General features: G+C 40.0%; 1 protein-coding gene across 2 annotated transcripts in view; it reads left to right on the plus strand.

Moving 5' to 3' along the window:
* The first annotated feature begins 3,394 nt into the window (after positions 1 to 3,394).
* Positions 3,395 to 21,120, plus strand: part of Adgb (androglobin) — a 118,387-nt gene continuing 100,661 nt past the window's right edge. For both annotated transcript variants that reach the window (XM_041680297.1, XM_041680298.1), the window contains exons 1-2: positions 3,395 to 3,468; positions 18,983 to 19,145. In XM_041680297.1, coding sequence (XP_041536231.1) covers positions 3,395 to 3,468; positions 18,983 to 19,145 — 237 coding nt within the window. The remainder of the gene's footprint in view (positions 3,469 to 18,982; positions 19,146 to 21,120) is intronic.

Raw genomic sequence — 21,120 nt, forward strand, 5'->3', positions numbered from 1 at the left:
GCAAAAACAATTACTATAAAAAGAAGGCTACTAATTCCTTCTAATTGAAAGAGGAAGGGAACAGGTTGCTTATGAATCTGCACTGGGAAGCAGAGTTGTATTCTAGTTCCATTTTCTGAGCTCTTGAGTGCTTTAGATTTCAGATAAGTTGCTTTACCTTTTCATAGTTTACTTTCCTTCTTTGTAAAATGGATTGATTGTAATCCCAAATTTAAGGGAGCTATAGACTAAAGGTTCCTGAGCAGTCATAAGAGCCAAAAAACAGGAGTTTGGGGACTTCAAAGGGCCCAGCTGAGTTTGTCAAAAAGGTAAGACAATTCCTGTTTCGAGGGATCCTGTAGCTCCATTATTGAGAATAGCTGGGGGGCATAAATAAGGAAAACCACAATATCATAGATATCTTACATTATAAACAGTAAGGCTTGTCATGATAAAGAAGGTTATTATTTCCTAAGCAAATGAGACAAAACCTCAAAGTTGAAAGGGTGTTGGCCCTCAACCTACTGCAGAACATGTAGAGTTCACTCTTTCATGTAGTTGGATTTCTCGTGATTAACTGCACACCTGGCCTACCTGTGAAGACACTGAGCAGCAGAATCTGTTGTGATTCCCTGTGGATTTGAGCACTGGAGGACACCTGAAGGGAGGATGCTAAGAGGTAGAAATTACCTCCCCTTCCCCCAACACACACACCTCCAGTCCTCCCCTCCTCCCCTCTGGTTATCCAGGGCTGCTGATGGTGGGTAGATATTCTATACCAAAGCATGCTTCCACATTTCAGCAGAGCCCCTGAGGCTAGTTCTGTTTCTGCTGATAGAAAGATGTGTGTCTTTCTAACCACTTCCCTATGAGCTACTACTGCCCTAAGTCAAATCTCTCTTCCCGCTAGAGCAAGTCTTATTGGGGGCGTGGCTTAATAGTATCGATGATGATGGTGATAGCAATAATAATAACTGAAACAATAATAACGGCAATAGCAATACCACTCTCTTCTTTCCCAGTGTCTAAAGGTATCTGATGGAAAGCAAGTTTGAAATTCCCTAAAGTGAAACCAAAGGCAACCACCTGGATGGGGAAATGTGACCAACGGGTAGCCAGAGGAAGTGAGCATCTCAGCCTGAGGTGTAGCCTGCCTTGTTGGGCTGCCCACCATCTGTTCCGCTTCTCCTCTGCACTGCAGTTTCGTTACAAGTGGCAATATCACCCGCCTCTGAGCGCTAATGACCTGTCAAGTCCATTTGTGGTATTATTCTTCCTTATTTTACAAATAAAGAAAATGGAAGTTCTGAGAATTCAGTGAATAAGAGCCAGTATTTAAATTCAGCATGGTCTCTAAAGGAGCTGGCATCCTTTCCCAATGTAGTAGACATGTGACAAGTCATAACTGATATCATTTATTATTCCAAGATGGTATCAATCATAAGTAAAGGCAGATCTAAGATCAAGTCTCCTTCCATGTTCTATTACATGTCATGTCACTATAAAGTTAGAGAAACACACATGCTACTTATGTGACTTGCTCAAGTTTTTAACTCTATATGGAAGAGAGATTCCATCTACACATGTTGCCTTCTCGATATGATAATTACAGAAGGAACACCAGCCTAAGAATTTCTTAGGACCACATAGTTGTTAAAATTGCTGTGTGATCCTCTCGTTCCAATACTTTGCTCATATTTTTAATCTTAATGATAGATAACCATCTATCTGAAAGAAGTCGCTTTGTGAAATAAGCTCAGCTTAAATCGGCACTCTTATGCCTGTCATCCATCTGCCATCAGTGTGCAGCGTTGTGATTTCTGGCGGGACACTTTGTCCCTCTAGGTCTGGAGTTCTTTGTAATTGTTTGGCATGTAGCTGTTTTGATTTGTGGAGCCTTTCTTCTCTCAGGGTCTTGGCATTCGCAGGCATGGATGGTGATGTAAGGGACTGCCCCTGCTCCGAATTAAATTTACCCACCTATGCGGTTGGCTACTCAGAGCTGTACTGTTTCAAACATGGTCATTTGTACCAACTTATGGCAATGTTCCTTACTACTTCATTAAAATCATTACTGGTATGTTTTCTCACTATTTAGTCTACTTTCATTGAGAGGAATTCTATGGAAGTTCTAGAACTTTGGCAAACAAAGCAGGGCCCTCTATGGACCTTCCATTGTCTGTAGATGCAGTTTAAAGGAAGAATTTGAGGACACTTCTGCAGTAATAAATGTAGTACTTTAGGCTTTGAATTTATTTTATGTGTAAAATATACTGAGTCATTATCTAATTGTCATTGATGTAGCTCTCAACAGTATTAAGACTGCAGTAGTTTGACAACCCAGGCTCCGCAGAATGGAGAGAGTGGAGCAGTCATTTGCCAGAGTTGAAAGATTTGATTTGAGGAAGCTGCTTTCTCAACTGAATCCTGTTCTTACTCCCAAGAGCAGAGGGGCTTATTTTATTTAAAGATGCTTAGTACTTCCCAGTTTATGGGAGAGGCCACATATATGTTCTAAACCTCAGGACCATGGGTCAAATTTGTCTTGAAGTTACAATGGGCTGAAGAAATAATGTTTTGTCTCTGTCAGGGGTGACCTTCCAGTATAAGCATTTTTTAGTTGAGTATAGGATCCACGGGCCCTATACTTAGCTGACTGGCCACATTTATTCAAGTTATCTACCCTCTCCCAGAAGGCACGTAGGGAGTCATGCATGTTCTACTGAACACTTTACATCCATTTTACCCTCAGAGTAGATGTTAGCATCTGCTAGCAAATGAACAATGGAAGGTCAAAGAAAACCAGTTCCAAGGCAACCTAACCGCACAGACTGCCTGAGCTCCAAACCCAAGCTTTAATAGATCCCTGTTGTCCAGCATTTTCAGCGCCCCTGCATTCCTTAACCAGATTAATCCTTTCATTTAGCCAGACAGGACGCTGCTCGTTTATCTCCCCGACTCTACAAATGGATTCTCTTCCGGATCCACCGTTTTTTAAGCCTTCGGCAAACTCAGTAGTATTTAATGAAGAAACTCTTTTCTTCAGCTAAGAGAACACGGGGTTGGACACCCATAAAATCTATATTCTCATAGTTGAATAACTGAGTTTAAGGTTCAGAGTCTGAAACCCAGGCATAACAAGCTTCAAAGAAGCCCCTCAGCAGCCATTTGATCCTGTCAATGCTTGCCCACATCACAGTTCCTCCCGAATAAACCAATTCCTAGGTCTTAAACTGTGTCTCCACTCAGAGCCGGCCCTCCGCCCTCAAGCAGGCCTGGCAGGAGCCTTCCGGTTCTCTGAACTCGGTCACGGTCTCCGTCTCCTGGCAACCGCGGACGCGGGAAGCCTCGCGGGCCTAGTGGCGCGAGCGCTCTCAGTGGGCCCGGCTGGCGGCTGCCAGGGTGAGCCTCGGGCATGGCCTCCAAACAAGCTAAAAGAAAAGAAGTGCATCGGATCAATTCTGCGCACGGATCTGACAAATCTAAAGAGTAAGGGACTTCTTCCACCGTGTGCCTTCCCTACCCCTGGACCACTCCCACCCAGTGCTGGGACTGGCTCCAGAGCAAACTACCACACAAGGAATTGATCTGCTTGCCTTGTGTCTGTCTTCCAAGGGACCAGTCTAGGAGAAGCCTGTTCCTTCATCCTCCTTACTCTAGAGCCATTTCCTTTCCAGAGAGGCTGCTTTCCCGTTGGAAATGTTTCCATCTGTGACTCTCCCAGAGGCGCCCCCTATCCTGAGTGTCACAGGCCTCTCAGAAGCTCTGAAAGAGAAGGTTTATCTAGGAAGACTCCAGTTAAAGACCCGCCCACTTTCTCCAGTCCACCTGAAAAGAGGCCCGAGGAGTGGGGAGTGGGGGGCGGGGGGGGGAAGGAAAGAAAGGGAAGAGAGGGAGGAGGAGAGGAAGTGAGAGTTTTATTCTTGCAGTAGCCCAACCTTCCAGACTTTTAATCAGATGCAATTGAATATGCAGTGACTTCAGAAAACTGAAAGAGTAAAGTCTACCGCATGAGCATGAGGTGGCATTCCTAAGCCTACTGGGGAGGTGGTATGTAGGCTGCTGGTTCGTGGGATCTTTTTGTTCTGGGCTGCTGGTGTGTCTTAACTTCCCTATTCATAGTATTTTCCTTTGGTGTTTCCTTCCCTTTGGATATAACCAGATATTCTGTAGTATATATTATTATATTATATTATATTATATTATATTATATTATATTATAATTTGTAAGCCATTCCAGCTTCGAGACACCAAACCCTACTTCAGGGGAATCCTGAATAGTCTTCTCCATGCAGTTCCTGTGGGAGATTGGCAGTACAAGATATATATACTGATTCTTACATACACGCTTGCTTACATACGCTTCCCTATCTAAAATAAACACCTCCTGCGTCTTCTGCTTTCTGGTCCCTCCTGTTTGAACTGTTTTCCTTGTGAACTCATCTCTTGGGCTCAGTCCAGAGTGGAGATTCTATGGTCTTCTACTTCTGTCCTCTTTTATAAACAAATGTCCAGATACCCAGCAGATAACCCATTCATTTCCTTAGTTTCAATTTCAGACCCGATGGTACATACGTAAGTGATCTTTACAGGATCGCACTACTTTTGTGTCCGCGTTGTGAATAGAGCCATTTCAATGTTACCTAATATTCCAGTCTAGAAGTCTAAGACCCATAAGGGCCTGGAGAATCGGGCCCACACGGCCTCTCTGATTTTCACCTTACAGGTTCACTTACCCTCCGACACATTAGAATACCAGCTACCCTGTACTTGTAGGGTCTCTTCAGTTGTTTCCACCCCAGGGTCTCCACACTCTGTCTTTTCCCTCCAGATATCCATTAGGTCCCTCTCCATCTCCCTCACAAGTTATCTACATGTAATTTTTTCTCAGCTTCTTTTTTAGTTGCCTGTTTTAAAATTGTATCCCTACTTCCCTGCCCAAACCAAAGCAAAAACTCAAAATACCCAATACTCCCTGTTTTCCATTCTGCTTTTTCTTCATTGACTTTTTTGCTGCTGTTTTTCTTCATGTTACACATACACAAACACACACAACACACATGCACACACACCTCACAGTTTTTTAACTGATTTTTTTTTCATTTGTCTGCCCAATACTGGATTATTTTAGGTACTTCCTAACATAAGTTCTCTGAAGACAGGGTTTTTGTTTTTTCTGTTTTGTACATTGTCAAATTCTTAGTACCTAGAATGATTCTTAGGTCGTATATAGTAGGTATTAAAAAATGCTTTGTGTGTGTGTGTGTGTGTGTGTGTGTGTGCGTGTATGAAATATATATGAAAAAAGTAATTAGTAGTATAGGTCAGATTCTCAGGTTAAATCACTTTTATTTAGTTCCAGCACTGTGAGTATTCATGAGCTAATTCCTGCAGACTCTGTTCAAGAAGGATGTCTCTGATAGCCACATTGACTCATTGTCCCATGTAGACAGAGAATTGGGTCACTTGGTAAAACTACTTAAACAGACTAAATGAAAAAACAATAGTTGGTGACAGATTTTTACCAGTCTTGAAAAAGGACTTCCCCCAAATAATGATGTTCATATACTCAAACCTATTTAGGAGCTGGGGAAGTCATCAGTATTGAATAGATTATTACAGCCTGAAAGTGAAAAACATGATTTTTTTCTTCTTCTACAAAGCAGCTAGTTTTTATCAGTGTCTGGAGAGAAGACATGTTCTGATAGGTTCTGTGATGGCTGCACCACAAAGGAGGCTCACAGTCCCACTGTAAGACACTGGCTATGCCTTTGCCAGAACTACAATTTCTTTTAGAAAAGATGATGTATTTCACATATGCTTCTTTCTTGCAAAATAACCTGAATTGAAATCCTGCTGGTACAAGTGCATGTTTGATTTAAAAATAGAAGAGAAATGGTAAGTACTTTTATACCATAATATTTCAAACCTAGGTTTTACTACCAGTGATTAAGCATTAAATATCACATCATTATTTTGATGTAGCATTAAATGAGAGAATGTGAAGTGGATGATAAATCAAATCCTTCCTATGAGGTTTTGCCACAGAACCAATGGTGAATGCAAGGCTGACTCACAGATACAGAGCAAAGTGTCACGCAGTCACAAAGCCTTAGGGATCAAAGTCCAGCTACGACTCTGGTGTGGCTGTCTTTTTAGTACCATGGGAGAAAGTTAGAGAACTTGATGTCGTCTCACCACTCCTATGGTTACATAGCTAATAAAATCAATCGACTCTCCCCTAATCCAGGATCAGGAAATGAGAAAACACTTTCAGAACCTTGAAAGCATCCATTTCAGGCACCACCCCCTGAAGTTGGCATCTATGGCATCTGCTTTACCTTAAAATTATGCATCAGTCCCGAGGCAGGGGCCATATCTGGCTTTTGCTTACTAGGGTCACCAGCAACTAATAAGTTTTTACTGTGTGTGTGGTAAATGACCTCTTAGTTTGGTTCCCTACCTCAGTTTTCAGTTCTTCTGGATTTGATTAAAGCCCATTTCTCCTTACATTTCCTAGTTTGATCTTTTGTTGGCATTGTGCAAAATGAGATGTTAAAACTGACCCATCTCACTTTGTGCATTCAGTTAGAGGTTGGTTCTATGGTGTGCACTTTCTCATTCAGACCATATGAAATCTTTTTAGGCTTCACACTGCCAACGGGTCATTTATGATGATGGACAAACATTTTGAATTCAAATGGTTGCTTTTCTTTTTAAGTGAGGTCCATTAAAGTACGATTGCTTTGCCCCTCTATTGTTCTATTAGATTTATTTATTTTAATTTTTTTGGTTTTTTTTGAGACGGGGTTTCACTGTGTAGCTTTGAGATTTTTTTTAACTCCAAAATAAGTATGGGGATATAGTAAAAATACTTAAAGTCTTGACTCATGTGACTTTTCCATTACTGTTTAACATAATGAACATTAGCATAACCTGTAGGAATCATTGTTTCAGTACTTTAGCCAATTCTAAGAAGTCAATAGAATACTTAGTTCAGTAACTGCAGCTACTAGGAGTTGTTTCTAGCAGTTCTGGAGGCTAGAAGTGCAAGACCAAGGGACAGGTATTGCCAAGGCCTGGCTCACAAGGGACCTAGCTCTTTCTGTGCCTTCACTTGGTAGAAAGGATGAGAACAATCCTTTTCCTCTTTGAAAGACACTAGTCCCATCACGAAAGTTTTGCCTTTATGACCTAATAACCTTCCAAAGGTATCACATTCTAAACCCATTCCACTGGTGAGTAGGACTTCAGCATTCCGGGATATGGATAAGGTGTCTTCTGTAACATTATATAGCAGTAATTAGGAATCATAAACACATTTGACTGAGTTGTTTTGATAACTGAATGATACTGCAAAGATTCTTCTACCCAGTACATACTTGTATAAGCATTCATCAGATGAGGGATTTGATCTTCTTGGAAGGACGAACCATAAGGCAAAAAGATACAACCTAAGCATTCGAAGTAATTAGAAGGCTGTAGGGATGGCTCAGTGGGTAAGAATGTATGCTGTGTAAGCACAAAGACACAAGTACGACTCTCAGAGTGTATACGTGCACACACATGTGCACAAACACACACACACACACACACACACACACAAATTAAAGCCTGGATGTGGCATCACAAGCAGCACGGGGCTTGGAATACAGGCAAGCAGTTCCCTGGGGCTTCCTACCCGTCAGCCCAGTTCCCAGTTTGATGTGAGGGTCTCTTTCCATGGAATAAGATAGATGTCACAGAGCAGGATAGCTGATGTCCCCTTCTGGCCTCTGCATGTATACCTTTATACACATGCGGCCCTCAAAGCCATTATTATCATTAATGCACATTTGGACACACTTAAACATTCCAAACTTGACAGAGTAGTCAAGGGGGATGGGATACAATTTGGTATTAGTAGTCACAAAATTTTCTTCTACCTCCAATAGCATATTCAAACTATGATTTAAAACACTGCAAGAAAGTTATTCAAGAAACAAAAATTATAACGCCTTCTAGATTTGTAATGGTGATAACTTGTCATCAAACCTCTCTCAGATTGAGAAATACATAACTCATCTCCATGTTAATTGTGTCCTTATGGCCACAACACCCATTTTAACTTTATAGAATTCTCAGAAAAGGTTAATGTGTCTGTCCATATGTGAAAAATGGGATTATTTTAAAACTTAATTTTAATGGTATTATGAGAGCAATATAAAATAGAATAATACATTTCTTGCTGAGTATTAAATTGAGTTCTTGGTTATCTGAAAGAGAGAAAAAGAAGCTGATTACATGCAGCTGTGCAGCAGTGGGTGGTGGAGTATGTTCCTCTGTTTACAGAGATGGGGACAGTCCCACCCACTGCAGAGAATGAGGCACAGGAGGAGGCTCCTTTATGGCTCCCGGTGAATATCAGCACTCACCATATTCCTAGTTCCATCTGCACAGTCCACACCAAAGTGAAAGGACAGAGGAGCAAAGGTGGAGGAACAAAGGAAGGAGTGTGGGGGGGGGGAACTTTGTGATATCTATAATTGACCTTTGTAGACCCCAACAACTACAAACATTTAAAATGCTAGCGCCACAGATAGAAATACACCCAGGGGGAATTCAAATTCTTCATGTTTCTAACCATTTAATGAGCGTGCCTCCCACTGACGTCATCGGAAATCCACAAAAGATAAAGAATTGTGCATCAAGATAATTCCATCAAAGGAGTTATGATGCGGCGTGGGCAGAAATACAGTTCATAAGAGAAGTCACCGGGAAATCTATAATCATGTTTTAATTTCCCTGAGGACTTGGTGGACAGGAAAGAAGTCATGTGTCAGCATGAGGTTAGATTAGCGAAATCATGAGACTCCCAGAACGAGGCTGTGTGTGTTAAAGAGGAAGTTGCTTCTCTGGAGCTAGTCTTTCACCATTTCCCTCAACAGTCACTCCTTAGACAGCTAGTGCTGGAGAGGCAGATGTTTGGGGCACAAGAGGTCATCTAGACCACCCGTGTAGAGGGTCTGTGGCTCTTGACAGGTGCTAGCTCGTGAGCGTGTAGTGGAACGAGATGGAAAGGTAAAGAGAGAACTAGAAAGTCGTGTGGGGAACACATGGCTTAGATGTCTGTGCAGTGATTTCAGAAACACAATCTGACAGGTTCATGGAATTTATGCTGGACTTCAATCCAAGACAGAACAAAACGAGCCATGGTTTGAGCTTGGGGGATGCCTCCTTCTGTCCTGCTGACGAGCATGAGGAACACAGGGCGGTGGGTGGCCGAGAAGATCTGAGAAGTAACGATGGGAAAAGCTATGTTTGCCTTCCTCTATGGCAGTACACACAGTGACGGTGTACAGACCCTGAGAGTGTGGTGCCTGAAAAGGGAAGGGTTAAAGAGTTATAGGTCTAGTTTATTTCATATTTCCTCAGGGCCTGACACAGTGTGTCGTAATAAAAGCAGGGTATAATTTAAGAGAGTTGAAGTGGAAACAAGTCTTATAGCTGGGTCATAAAACCCTCTGAATCAGAGAGGGTGAGGACATGAGAGCCAGAGGGCAGAGGCCCATCTCAGGTTCCAAGAATCCCTGCCCCTGGGTAGCACTTGGCAAAGATTATGACGTTATGTAAGTGTCCATTGCATATTTTAAAATATAAAGTCTTGCTCAGGCAAATAGCCCCGCTTAATGAGGCTAAGACTGTCTTTCAGCCGTAACAGGCTCTGCCTTGAGTTCTTTGTCTGAAATCTTCACTTGAAGGTTTCTGTAGTAATTCACTCCAATTTGATGTGGTTTAAGAGTTACGGCTGAGACTTAATTTGTTGTTGAAATCACTCATTCTTTTTAAAGTCATTGTGTATGTGCGTGTGTCCGTGTGTGTGTGTGTGTGTGTGTGTGTGTGTGTAGACATGCTTGTGGCGTGATGTACATCTAAAGGACAGAGGACAACTTTGGGTGTCTATATGTAATTTCCACCTTTTTTGTGACCATTTTATGTTTAACCCTACATTGGGAGTTAATTGGCTGACAAGATTCTAGGGATCCCCTTGTCTTTGCAGTCCAATCTTACTGTACCCACTCTGGGATTACAGATGTGTATTACTGCAGCTGGTGTTATGTGGATTCTAGGGACTCAAACAGCTATCCCAACCCCTAGAGCCATCATGTATAGCATCACTTTTGCCCTAAAATTTTGTATTAGTCTGGAGACAGGGGCCATATTTGCTTACTAGGATCACCAATATCTTATAAAGTTTTACCAAATAATAAAAAAGTTCTAAAAATCTATTAAGTTAAAAGATTTAAAAGTAGATGCTCATGGAATCTGTTCCTCTTCTTACCTGAAACACGATCGAGTTTATGCCTTGGCACTGTGGCATTGTTGGTAAGGCTTCCAGTGGCATAAACAGTGGCTTCTCCAAAAGTAATTTTAACAACATCCTGTTGATGTTCATGTTACTGTGACATTTCTAGGCCAGAGATTATTTAAATGATGGAATTAATTTAAATGGTCTGTATACTTATTCTGCCACGTAATGTGAGGAGAAATTGATTGAAAGCCGTATCCAAAATAGATTAAAATGCACCTTTGTGTGGTATGGAGGACAAGTGGGAGGGTGACTCTTTGTGCTTGTTTTCACCCCCAGGAAGTCCACATGGGGAAGAAGGACCCAAGTAGGTGCTTTGAAATTTTATTGTAAATATTCCCTCCCAGGTTCCTGAGGCTGTCTGTAGCCCTTCTCAAGGTGGGTTCAAGGCAATTCAAGAATCTGAGGCAGTAGCCATGCTAATTTGTGTGGTTAAATTAATATATAGTACATTTTTTAATTAAAGAAATACTGGATATGATTTTAATTGTGTCACAATGAATACTGAAGTACAAATATTTAGCAATTTTTGGGAGATTGTCCTATCCGTGTAATTGACAGCTTGATTGGATTGACTCTAAATGTAAAGAGCAATGAGACTTCCTTTTGCTTTCTCCGTGTCCTGCTGTCAAGGCTTACAAGCCTCGGAGCCAGGTTAACATAGTTATGTATGACCTTGTCGGTACTCTGGGTTACCAAGTCTACTTCCAGGACCAGATAGGTGACTCAGGTTCCGTCCTGACCAGTGATCAATGTCCTGATGCTTCAGTTGCTTGTTTTGCAGCATTATTGACCATCAGTCAAGCCCCAGTGTCCTCCAGACCTGGTGATACTGATGAGCTATTTTCCTGTACTCACCCTTCGTTTTGCCTCTCTTTTCCATTCCTGGAATCCATCTGCCCATCTGCCTTATTTTCTTTCTTCTACCTCCAAATTAAGTCATTCTCAAATGGTTTTTTATTTGGACCCTCACTTTTCTTTCTATTGATCATTAAGCCAATGATCATCAATTAAATGCAAATTTATTAACTTCTCCAGGCCTCCTCCTGCAGTAGCCCACTTCCCATCCTACATGCCTAATAACACTGATCCAACCAACCTATGCTAAACTGAAGGTCTTTCCCATGAGGCCAAACATAGCTTCTTCACTCACTTGGATATAGTTTCCTCCTCTTCTGTGCTAGCAAAGTACTCTGCCCCTAACTTCTTTACATCCTTCTCAGCTCTTATCTTTATGCTCCAGCAATCGTATGTCTTGGTCCTTGCTAATTTGAGACTAGAAACTGGATTTTGTTAATCTTTCTATTCACTCAAGCATACTGTATCTTAAAAAACAGACAAATGTTAAACTGTAAAAATCAGTTTCTATTTAAATAATTTTAGTAAAACTAGGGGAATAAAAGGTCAACGTAACAACTTGTTTCTTTTTTTTAAACTATTTTTAAATTAGAAAACATGTTTTTTGCAACTCATTTCCTTAGGAATTTGATTTTCTCAAGTTTCCTTAGGAATTTGATTTTCTCAAGAGTGTGACTCAGAATGCCCCCAGACCAAATTAAGTCCATTGTGTAATTCTATTCATATTCAGGTTCCCTGTGAGTATTAGCTGACACTACTTAAGGCATGCTGATTGCATTTGGCATAAATAAGCTGCCTCCCACCAGGAGTAAAATCATGCCCCAACACTGAACAGCATGCTTTCAGAAAACAGTGGCAAAATTCCAGGACCCTGTTTTATTGAAACTCTAATATCCCCTTAGTGGCCAGCTTCTATAAAATAATGTCATCAAAACAGAGATGAACAATTGTGTCTGTGCCTGGACAAACCAGATCAGCTGCCTTTTCATGCTTAAAAGTCTCCAAGACCCCTCCTGTATAGTTCATATTGTATTAGTCTTGTTAAGTGTCTTAATATTTACTTTAACTAATTTATTGATTTTAATTAACTAATTAATTAGAGATAAGATCTTGTGGTGCCCCCGGCTATCCTCAAATTCTGGGTCTTCCTGTCCCTGCTTCCCAGTGCTAAGATCGCAGGCATACTCTACCATGGCGTGAGGTATGAGGAGAAAGGAAAGAGTAATAGAGAATGCGAACATGGTTACAGCATAACACCTGCAGCCATGGAAACGTTATCATGACAGCCCTGTCTTGAAAAGTAATTTAAATATCACTTTCTTGTCTTTGCAAAGTATGAGTCAATAGTGCTTTTATGTCTCCTGGAGTTAGTTACTTTACTAATAATAGTCATATGAAAATATTTTAATAAATTTATGAGCTAATATAATCATATATAAAGACAATTTTGACCTTGTCTCAATTCTAAGTCAGGCAAGGTATTTAAGTTACTAAATATAGGTGAATTTGAATAAAATACTATGTAGACAAAAATACATCATCTTGGACACAACTTCCTAATCAAATACATACTTAAGGTGAAAAGTTATGTTTTATGGGGCTGGAGAGATAGCTCGGCTGTTAAGAGCACTAACTTTTCTTCTAGAGGATGGACGTTCAATTCCCAGCACTTACATGATGATTCACAACTGTCTATAATTCTAATTCTAGGGGACCCGACTTCGTTTCTGGCTGCTGTGGGCACCAGCATTCATGTCGTGTACAGATATACCTGCAGGCTAAACACATACACACATACATACACACACACACAAACACACACACATATATATATACATATACCTATATATGTTACGTTTAGTCTGTTCACATGTCTGCTTCACATTTTTTGTTTCTTTCTACATATATACCAGTTTTTAAAATCTACATTCTAACAGTCCCCACAGCAGTTGATTATTTATTCTTTATGCTATTTTATAATAATTACTTGAACTTCTTAAATTTTACTACTAAAATTGTTTTTTTGTTTTGTTTTGTTTTTTTGTTTTTTTATTTTTTGTTTTTCGAGACAGGGTTTCTCTGTTGCTTTGGAGCTTGTCCTGGAACTCCCTTTGTAGACCAGGCTGGCCTCAAACTCACAGAGATCCGCCTGCCTCTGCTTCCCGAGTGCTGGGATTAAAGGCGTGTGTCACCACCGCCGGGCCTAAAATTGTTTAATGCCTGTTCACACACATATATATCACACATATATGTGTGTATATGTCACACACCCACATATATGATCAAAATTTAAGTTTAAAAGTGTGTGTATCATGAATCTAGGAACACCTAGAATTCCAACCTTGAAGTGAAGTTGTGAAGTTTGGAATTTTCTTCAGTTTTAAAATTCCTAGGCTCTTCCTCTGTTTTGCTCTGTTCCTTGTTGCTGTCGCTTCCCTATCTACTCGGCACTCAACATGGAGCAGTTGGGGTTCACTGTTACTTAGAAATAAGTGAACCACAGCTTAAGTGAGGGATTTGCTTACCCAGTCTGAAATTATATATTTTCTAAAATGTTTACTTCCAAGATATCTGTTATTTGCCTCAATTAAAAGAATTCTGCATTCCCAGTTCTCATGTCTTCCTATAGCACAGTTTCCAATTAATTCTTCACTAACATAAGATCTATTCTTTCTGTTCTTTGTTTTATGTCTGATTTCTCAGAGTATACTTAATTTCTTTTCACACGCAGGTTTACCTCAAATACTTTCCACCAAGGTCGATAGTTATTCAGCGCCATTTCTACAGAAAAACACAAGAACAATTGCATCTCTCGGAATCCCTTTTGTTAAGTGCTCTATTTTAATAACATAATCATATCTTTTAGAAGCACAGATATTATTATCCTTATTATTATTATTATGTGAGTTTTGTGAAGAATTGGGATAGTAAAATCAATTGTTGAAATGTTTGTATCTCATTGAAGATGAACACTTTTACCTTTTGAATAAGAGTTTAGTTGGATATTGACGTTAGCCCTGGCAATAGATTAACTTTGATTCTGCAAATCATACTTTATTACTTTCTGATGCCTACTCTTATTATGAATTTGAGATAGTTCTTCATTCCAAGTAATTTGATACTCTGTTATATAAATAGGCATGTGTAATATATCTATATATATGATTGACCTGCATTTTCATTTGGTATACTCAGGCTCAGATTACCACCTTCTTACCTTCTATTCATTTAAAAAAAATGGTTAAACTTGGATTTGAAAACCCATTTTTGTCATTTCAATATTTTTTCATAGGAATCTCTTCAACATTCTAATCTCTTTATCCCCATTCTCACATTCTAACCACTTCATCTTTCTGGAAATCTTAGTATGTCTGTGTTATGTTTAGTCTGTAAACATAAACATGTAGACATGTCTACTTTATAGTTTTTGTTTTTTATATGTATATACCAGCTTTTAAAATCTATGTTCTCATAGCTTCCCTATAACAATAGGTTATCTCTTTTTATGCTATTTTATAATAATTACTTGATCTTCTTAAATTTTTACTACTAAAATTGGTTAATGTCTGTTCACATCTGAATTTTTGTCTAATAACCTTCCCGATCTCACAGCCCCTCTGTTATCTCTTTTGAGAACTGTAAGACCACACATTTTAAAGTCTTTTAAAATTACCTCATTTCTCTTCCCCTGGGTTTGCTTCCTTTCTTTTGAGATGCTGACTGCTCCTAGCTTTGCATTTTGCCTTTTGTCCTGTTGTTTTTGTTCATGTCTTGTAGATATTCTGAGATCATGCACTTTATTCTTGCCATGCAGTTGCTATAGTGTTCAGGTCCCTAACCTACTGCTGAAGCCCTTGGTGCACTCTCACAAGAGGACATGATAGTCGTTACCGTATTGAGTAATATCCAGTCGGTTGGCAAACAGCTGCTCTTTGGAGATACCTGAAGAATGTTCCTCTTCTCTTGAGCACTAGTCTCTCTCCAGAAACCCAAAACCTTGCTACAACTGAGCTGCAACATAGCCAATGGGCCAGCATAGGCCCCTAGGACTTCGTTCCAACATAAGAACAGTTCTTTCTGATAAATGGGCACATTTACCATATTTAAAAGTTTTACCATAACTGCACCTCCTCCCAAATTTTAATGCTAGAATCTTGAGTTCTCTGCCATATGGGAAATACTCTCCCTGGTGTCTTACCCTGGTGAAAGTCTGTCTCCATTCAAGTTTCCCAGCCTGTCATACTATCAACACGGGGGTGCAATACCAGGTTTAGTTCAAGCTAGGAGCTTACAAATGGCTCCAGCATTTGTTCTTTTTTGAGACCGCCTTCTCACTTCCTGACATTTATGGCGTAGCTAGATTTCCAGATCTTCAAGCTCCACATACTGCTGTTTGAATGCATTTCCTAGTGACGATGTATGCACTGCACCGTTTCATCCCCCAATTCACCGCAACACACTCTTTCTATAATCAGTACACCCACCATCCTCATCACTGCATCCTCGTGCTTGCTGCTCCCTTCTCTTTCATAGTTTACTATTTCTTTGATGGGAGTCAGTTTTTCACTCAATTATCTATTGGGCTTTTGTTGTTGTATTGTATTGTATTTATTTATTTTTAGTATTTTTAGTATCCTATTCTGAACATTTGAAATAGCCAGAGTTTATGGTATAAATCTTCTCCATTGACTTTAATAAGTTTTTCAAAAGTGTTTCCACCAAATACATCTATAATTGAATTTTTGATACAGTTTGTGATTTTAATGATATAATGTCATCTACTAGTATTTAGGCGTATTGCTAAAGTAACTGAGGATAAGTCTTGTTTTTGATATTACAGATTTGACTTTTCTAAAACTTCGCATCGTGTTTTACAACAAGTATTACAAGTTCCTAAATCTTCCTTTATTGTGGAGTGGTTAAGCACACTTGCTACTCTTGCAGAGGACCATGACTCACAACCAACTGCAATTCCAGTTCTAGGAGATCCAGTGCCCTCTTCTGACGTCCGCAGACAACAGGCTTATGGCACACATACATTCACTTTGGAATAACAATCATGCAATTAAAAATCTAAAGTATAAGACACACTTTAAAAATTATCTAGCTCTCAGAATTGGTGAGATCAGGCACAATGTCCATTGAATACTTAAATGGATCTATCTATACTAAAGCAACTGCTAGATTCTGCCAGCCAACTTCAAAGTCACACAGGCTGTGCTGAGGATTTAATAAGCAGCCTTTACCAGAGTGTTTGAAGTCCTTAGTGTATTTGACCTTGGGCTTAACTTGAACAGTATTTGTCATGTTTGCCTAACACTACAGGTGATCCCATAGACTAGGTTGACACTATTGAGTGGAATCTTTTTAAGTAATATTCAATGTAATTGAAATATATTTGATGTGTTTCAATGAAAGGCAGTCAATTAGTTACTAAGCTTAAGAGCTCGAAGAGGAAGCGTTGACTTATGTGTGGCAGACTGAAACAGGAAACAAATATTAGAAGAACCCTTATTTCTTAGAAAATGAAATCTTCTTTTTAATAATAGCTTTTAAGACTGTTAACTCCAGAACCAGGTGTGGTGGCACACACCTTTAAGCCAGTGCAGGCAGGTGGAGCTCTGTGAGTCTGAGATCACTGTGGTATACAAAGGGGGTTTCAGGACAGACAGAACTACATAGAAAGACCCTGTACCCCAAAACAAAAGACTGTTAACCTTCTAAGTGAGTTAACCTTATCCCTGCTTTTTTGATACAAAGTCCTCATATTTTTAATCCATAGGCTATGGCAGCACCCGATAGAACATAATGATATAAAGATCTACCTTTTGCCTAGGTTTCTCTATCAGTAGTATGGAGTGGTCTATTTTTCCTGAAAACGTACTATGTCCTCACCTCTTATGTACTCTGACATGCTGCTTAGGGATATGCTGTAACAATGCATAGGTCCCAAGACTATTTTCTAACCAGGCAGCAAAGTGAGATTTAAAACAAAAACAAAACAGAGAACCTGCATAAAGAATGGGAAGCTCCTAACCCCAAATTAGGAGGAATTGAAGATGACAGCGTCTTGTCAAGCAACTCTCGGCAGTGGCACGCTGTCTTTTGCTTTTACACCTGTGAGTAAAGGTTCTAAGCACAAATGAGTTTTCGCAGCCTCTGCCAGCAGCCATAAAGGAGGCTCCTGTTTCAGGAGACCCTGGCAGATTGCTGCAACACAGCACAGCAAAAATGCAAGGCCTCAGCCGGAAGTGTGAACTGTTGTAGCTCCAGGCAGGCGGGCATGAGGAAGCTGACCTAACCCTTGAGCACTGTAATGGGAACTTCTGCGTGAAGTTCCGGGTCACCCGCTGGCTCACGGCTGTTGTGGGAAGGGGCATGTACGGCTGTTGTGGGAAGGGGCATGTACAGCTGTTGTGGGAAGGGGCATGTAACCATCCAGGCAGAATTTGGCTGTCCTCAGAGCATAATGTTTTCTAAGCATTTCCTCTACCTTACCTGTTAAAGAAATGACCAGGCTTGAATCCTATTGCTTTGCAGAGGGTTCAGGTGGAAGTGCAGCTCTGCAAACCTTTGTTGGAATATCCTTGGCAGAGGCCAACCTAGGCTCCCAGTTCTCCTGAAGAAGGTTGACTTTACCACAAGCTCCATCAGCTGGTGGAAAGAACTACCAAGGCAGCAGTGCGCACAGAAAGTATTTACCTAGGAGCCTGGAGTTCCCAAGTCGATAAAGTGTGAGGCCCAGACTACCCCAGTGACTATCAGGGGTAATCCTGTGGGACAGAGCCTATGAAAGGCTCTGCTAGCTAGCTCATGGGACACAGAGATAGAGTTTCGGAACCAGTTTGAGGATCCGTGGGGCCTTATGAGGTCCCACTCCCAGTGGCCTCCAAAATGGAGTCATTCCTCCCTTGGGGCTTCCACATGTACCAGGCATGGAGAGTCCTAGAAAGGAAAAATATTTTGGCAATTAGGAGACAGAAAAAAAAATGTGTGAAGGATTTATAGCAACAATGAAACCTGCCATAGTTTTGTTTATAAAAATAAGAGGCTTTAAGTTGGGCGGTGGTGGCACGCCTTTAATTCCAACACTTAAGAGGCAGAGACAGGCAGATCTCTGTGAGTTCGAGGCCAGCCTGGTCTACAAGAGCTAGTTCCAGGACAGGCTCCAAAGCTACAGAGAAGCGCTGTCTCGAAAAACAAAAACAAACAAACAAAAAAAAAAGAGGCCTTAAAACCAAAATCCACAAATTTGAAATTTGAAAGTATTGATGCTGAGTTAAATGAAACATATAATAGAAATTAGATATTATGAATTCATTGAAATAATAGGTAAACAAAAAATAAATAAGCAGTTATGAACACAATGCTTACATAATAATAGACTGAAAATATTTTTAATTGAGAATTTTTGCATCTACTTTCATAAGGGAAATTGGCCTATAATTTGATTTTTTTTGTTTGGTATTTATGTGGTTTTGGTTTCAGGGTGATTGTACCTTCATCAAATGATTTGGATTAGTTATATTATGTTCATATGAAGCTTGATAGTGCTCTATACACACCAGTATTGAGTCTTCTGTAATAGTCAGTAGAGACAAATTTTGAATTTTGCTTGTGAACTAACCTCTTTTGGGGTTTTTTTCTGTCTCTAGAATTGTTGCCTTGATAGTGTCTGACTGGCAAGTCTACCCAGTACATTCCACTGACAAGATCGTTTAATTTATGCAATGCAATTAACTTACTATTTGATGTTAGAGATTTTAATTAAGACTCTTCAACCCTTCCTTTCTCAAGTCTCTACCCTTTTGGCAGCAATGTGCCACCAGGTTCTGTGGAACAGAAGAAGGGGAAGTTCCCGATCTGGCCAGAGTGGAGCGAGGCAGACATAAATGCGGAAAAGTGGGATGCAGGCAAAGGAGGGAAGGAGAAAGACAAAACTGGCAAGAGCCCCATCTTCGTAAGTAGTCATGACTGAGGCTTGGAGATGCGTGGGTGTGACTCCTCATGCTGTGCTTTGCATGTGCTGGAGAGGGAGGCCAGGGTCTTGCACATGCTACACAAGTTCTGCCCCTGGGCTGCACCCCAGCGTGAGTTTGCCTTCCTATTTCTCTCCCATCTCCATCCCAAGGGGAAAGCTTTTCTTTTCACCCTGACCCCTTCCCCCACTTTATTTTCCCCAGCCTTTATACTGGGAAAATGGGTGGGAAGAAATATAATGGAGTCCTTGAGAAAGATGAGAAAAAAACGAGATAAATGAGCAACTGGTTTTGGACATCAGAGAACCCAGTATTTGCCTCCTTAGGAAAAGTCCCATGGTATTTGCTTCTGCATCCAATGTTCAGCCTTTGACTAACATGAGATGCTACAAAATGAAACAGACACTTGGCTACTGTTCCAGTCTCTCTGTTTTTCTCCCATCTTTTCACACAGATCTGTTTTTATCTGAATAACACATATATATCCTAAAATCTGATCTGCAAGGTATTTTCACCATCACAGGATAAAGACACTCTAAGCTCCCAAAGGCTTTTTTTTTAAGTTCCCTGAACACTTTGGATTGACTCATCAGGTTGCTTCGCAACTCCATTGCTTAACTGTAGATTTACCCAATCTAGCCCACTGCTGTAAAATCTGAAAAACACTAACAGAGACAGGCATCCACACACAAGCAAGCACCAGATCCCCACATGTTTTAAATTGCTGCTAATCATTATAATATTTCGTCTTTGTTTGAACTCAAATGCTTCACAGGCCCTTTGAATGTGAAAGGTACAATCATTTTATATGTGGTACCAAGAATGCATTGCCTAACACATTGCTAATTTGCACATTAAAGTGATAATAAAGACAGCAATTAATTGTCTTTACTAAATGTCTTTATCTTTAGTGAATCAGTAACTAAGATTCTGCATTGTGTTAAGAGAATTTAAATTTCAATATTTACTATTTCAGAATGCTCTATGCAAATAAAGACACCATAGACCAATCTAACCATTCTGAGCACCTTGCATGTATTTCAAAACATTTGTGATATGGATATTTTTAAATGAATATCACCAATAGTCCACAATCAAATTTTACTCAACAAGCAAGGTTATGACAAGGACATACGCCATTCTTTTTTAATTCTTTCGATTTTTTCTTCTATTGAAAACAGATTTTTTTTCCCCTCACATCATGTATCTTGCTTATGGTCTCCCCTCACCCCACTTATCCCGATTGTTCCCCATTTCCTGTCTGGTTTCACCCAGGTTCTGTCTCTCATGAGAAAAAAATATGCTTCTTTGGGATAATATTAAAATAAAATATAATGCATAAGATAATAAAAGTTAATACATCAGATTTGGAGAAAACAAAGAGAAGCAAAAGAGCCCAGTGGGAGACAAAAGAAATAACTACTTGTTCAGCTTCCAGGAATCCCATAAAAACACTAAACTGGAAGCCATGATACATATGCAAAAGACCTGTAAGGGAAAAAAGAGAGAAGAAATATATACATATATATATACATATATATACACATATATATACACATATATATACATATACATATATATATATATATAATATGATAAAGCTGGGCGATGGTGGAGTACACGTTTAATCCCTGCATTGGGAAGGGAGGCTGACATCCATTGAGTTCGAGGCCAGCCTGGTCTACAGAGTGAGTTCCATGTCAGCCAGGACTACACAAAGAATCCATGTTTCAAGAAAAAAAAAAACTATAAACAAAGGGAAAGTGCTAACAGGGCTTTGTTAGACAAGAAAACTCCTTTGCGTTCATTTTCTGTTGACCATGCAGCCCATTCTTATGACTAGTTTGTTTCCCCAGGGAGAGTCCCTTGGAGGAATATAGATCTTCATTTGTCAGTGGCTATCAATTGGATTTGTTTCTGGGTTAGGGATGGGACCTGTGTCCATTTCTCCTTTTA

Source organism: Microtus oregoni, unplaced genomic scaffold (assembly GCF_018167655.1).
Source record: "Microtus oregoni isolate MIOR12 unplaced genomic scaffold, Mior012 000033F_ref0000390, whole genome shotgun sequence".
NCBI lineage: Eukaryota > Metazoa > Chordata > Mammalia > Rodentia > Cricetidae > Microtus > Microtus oregoni.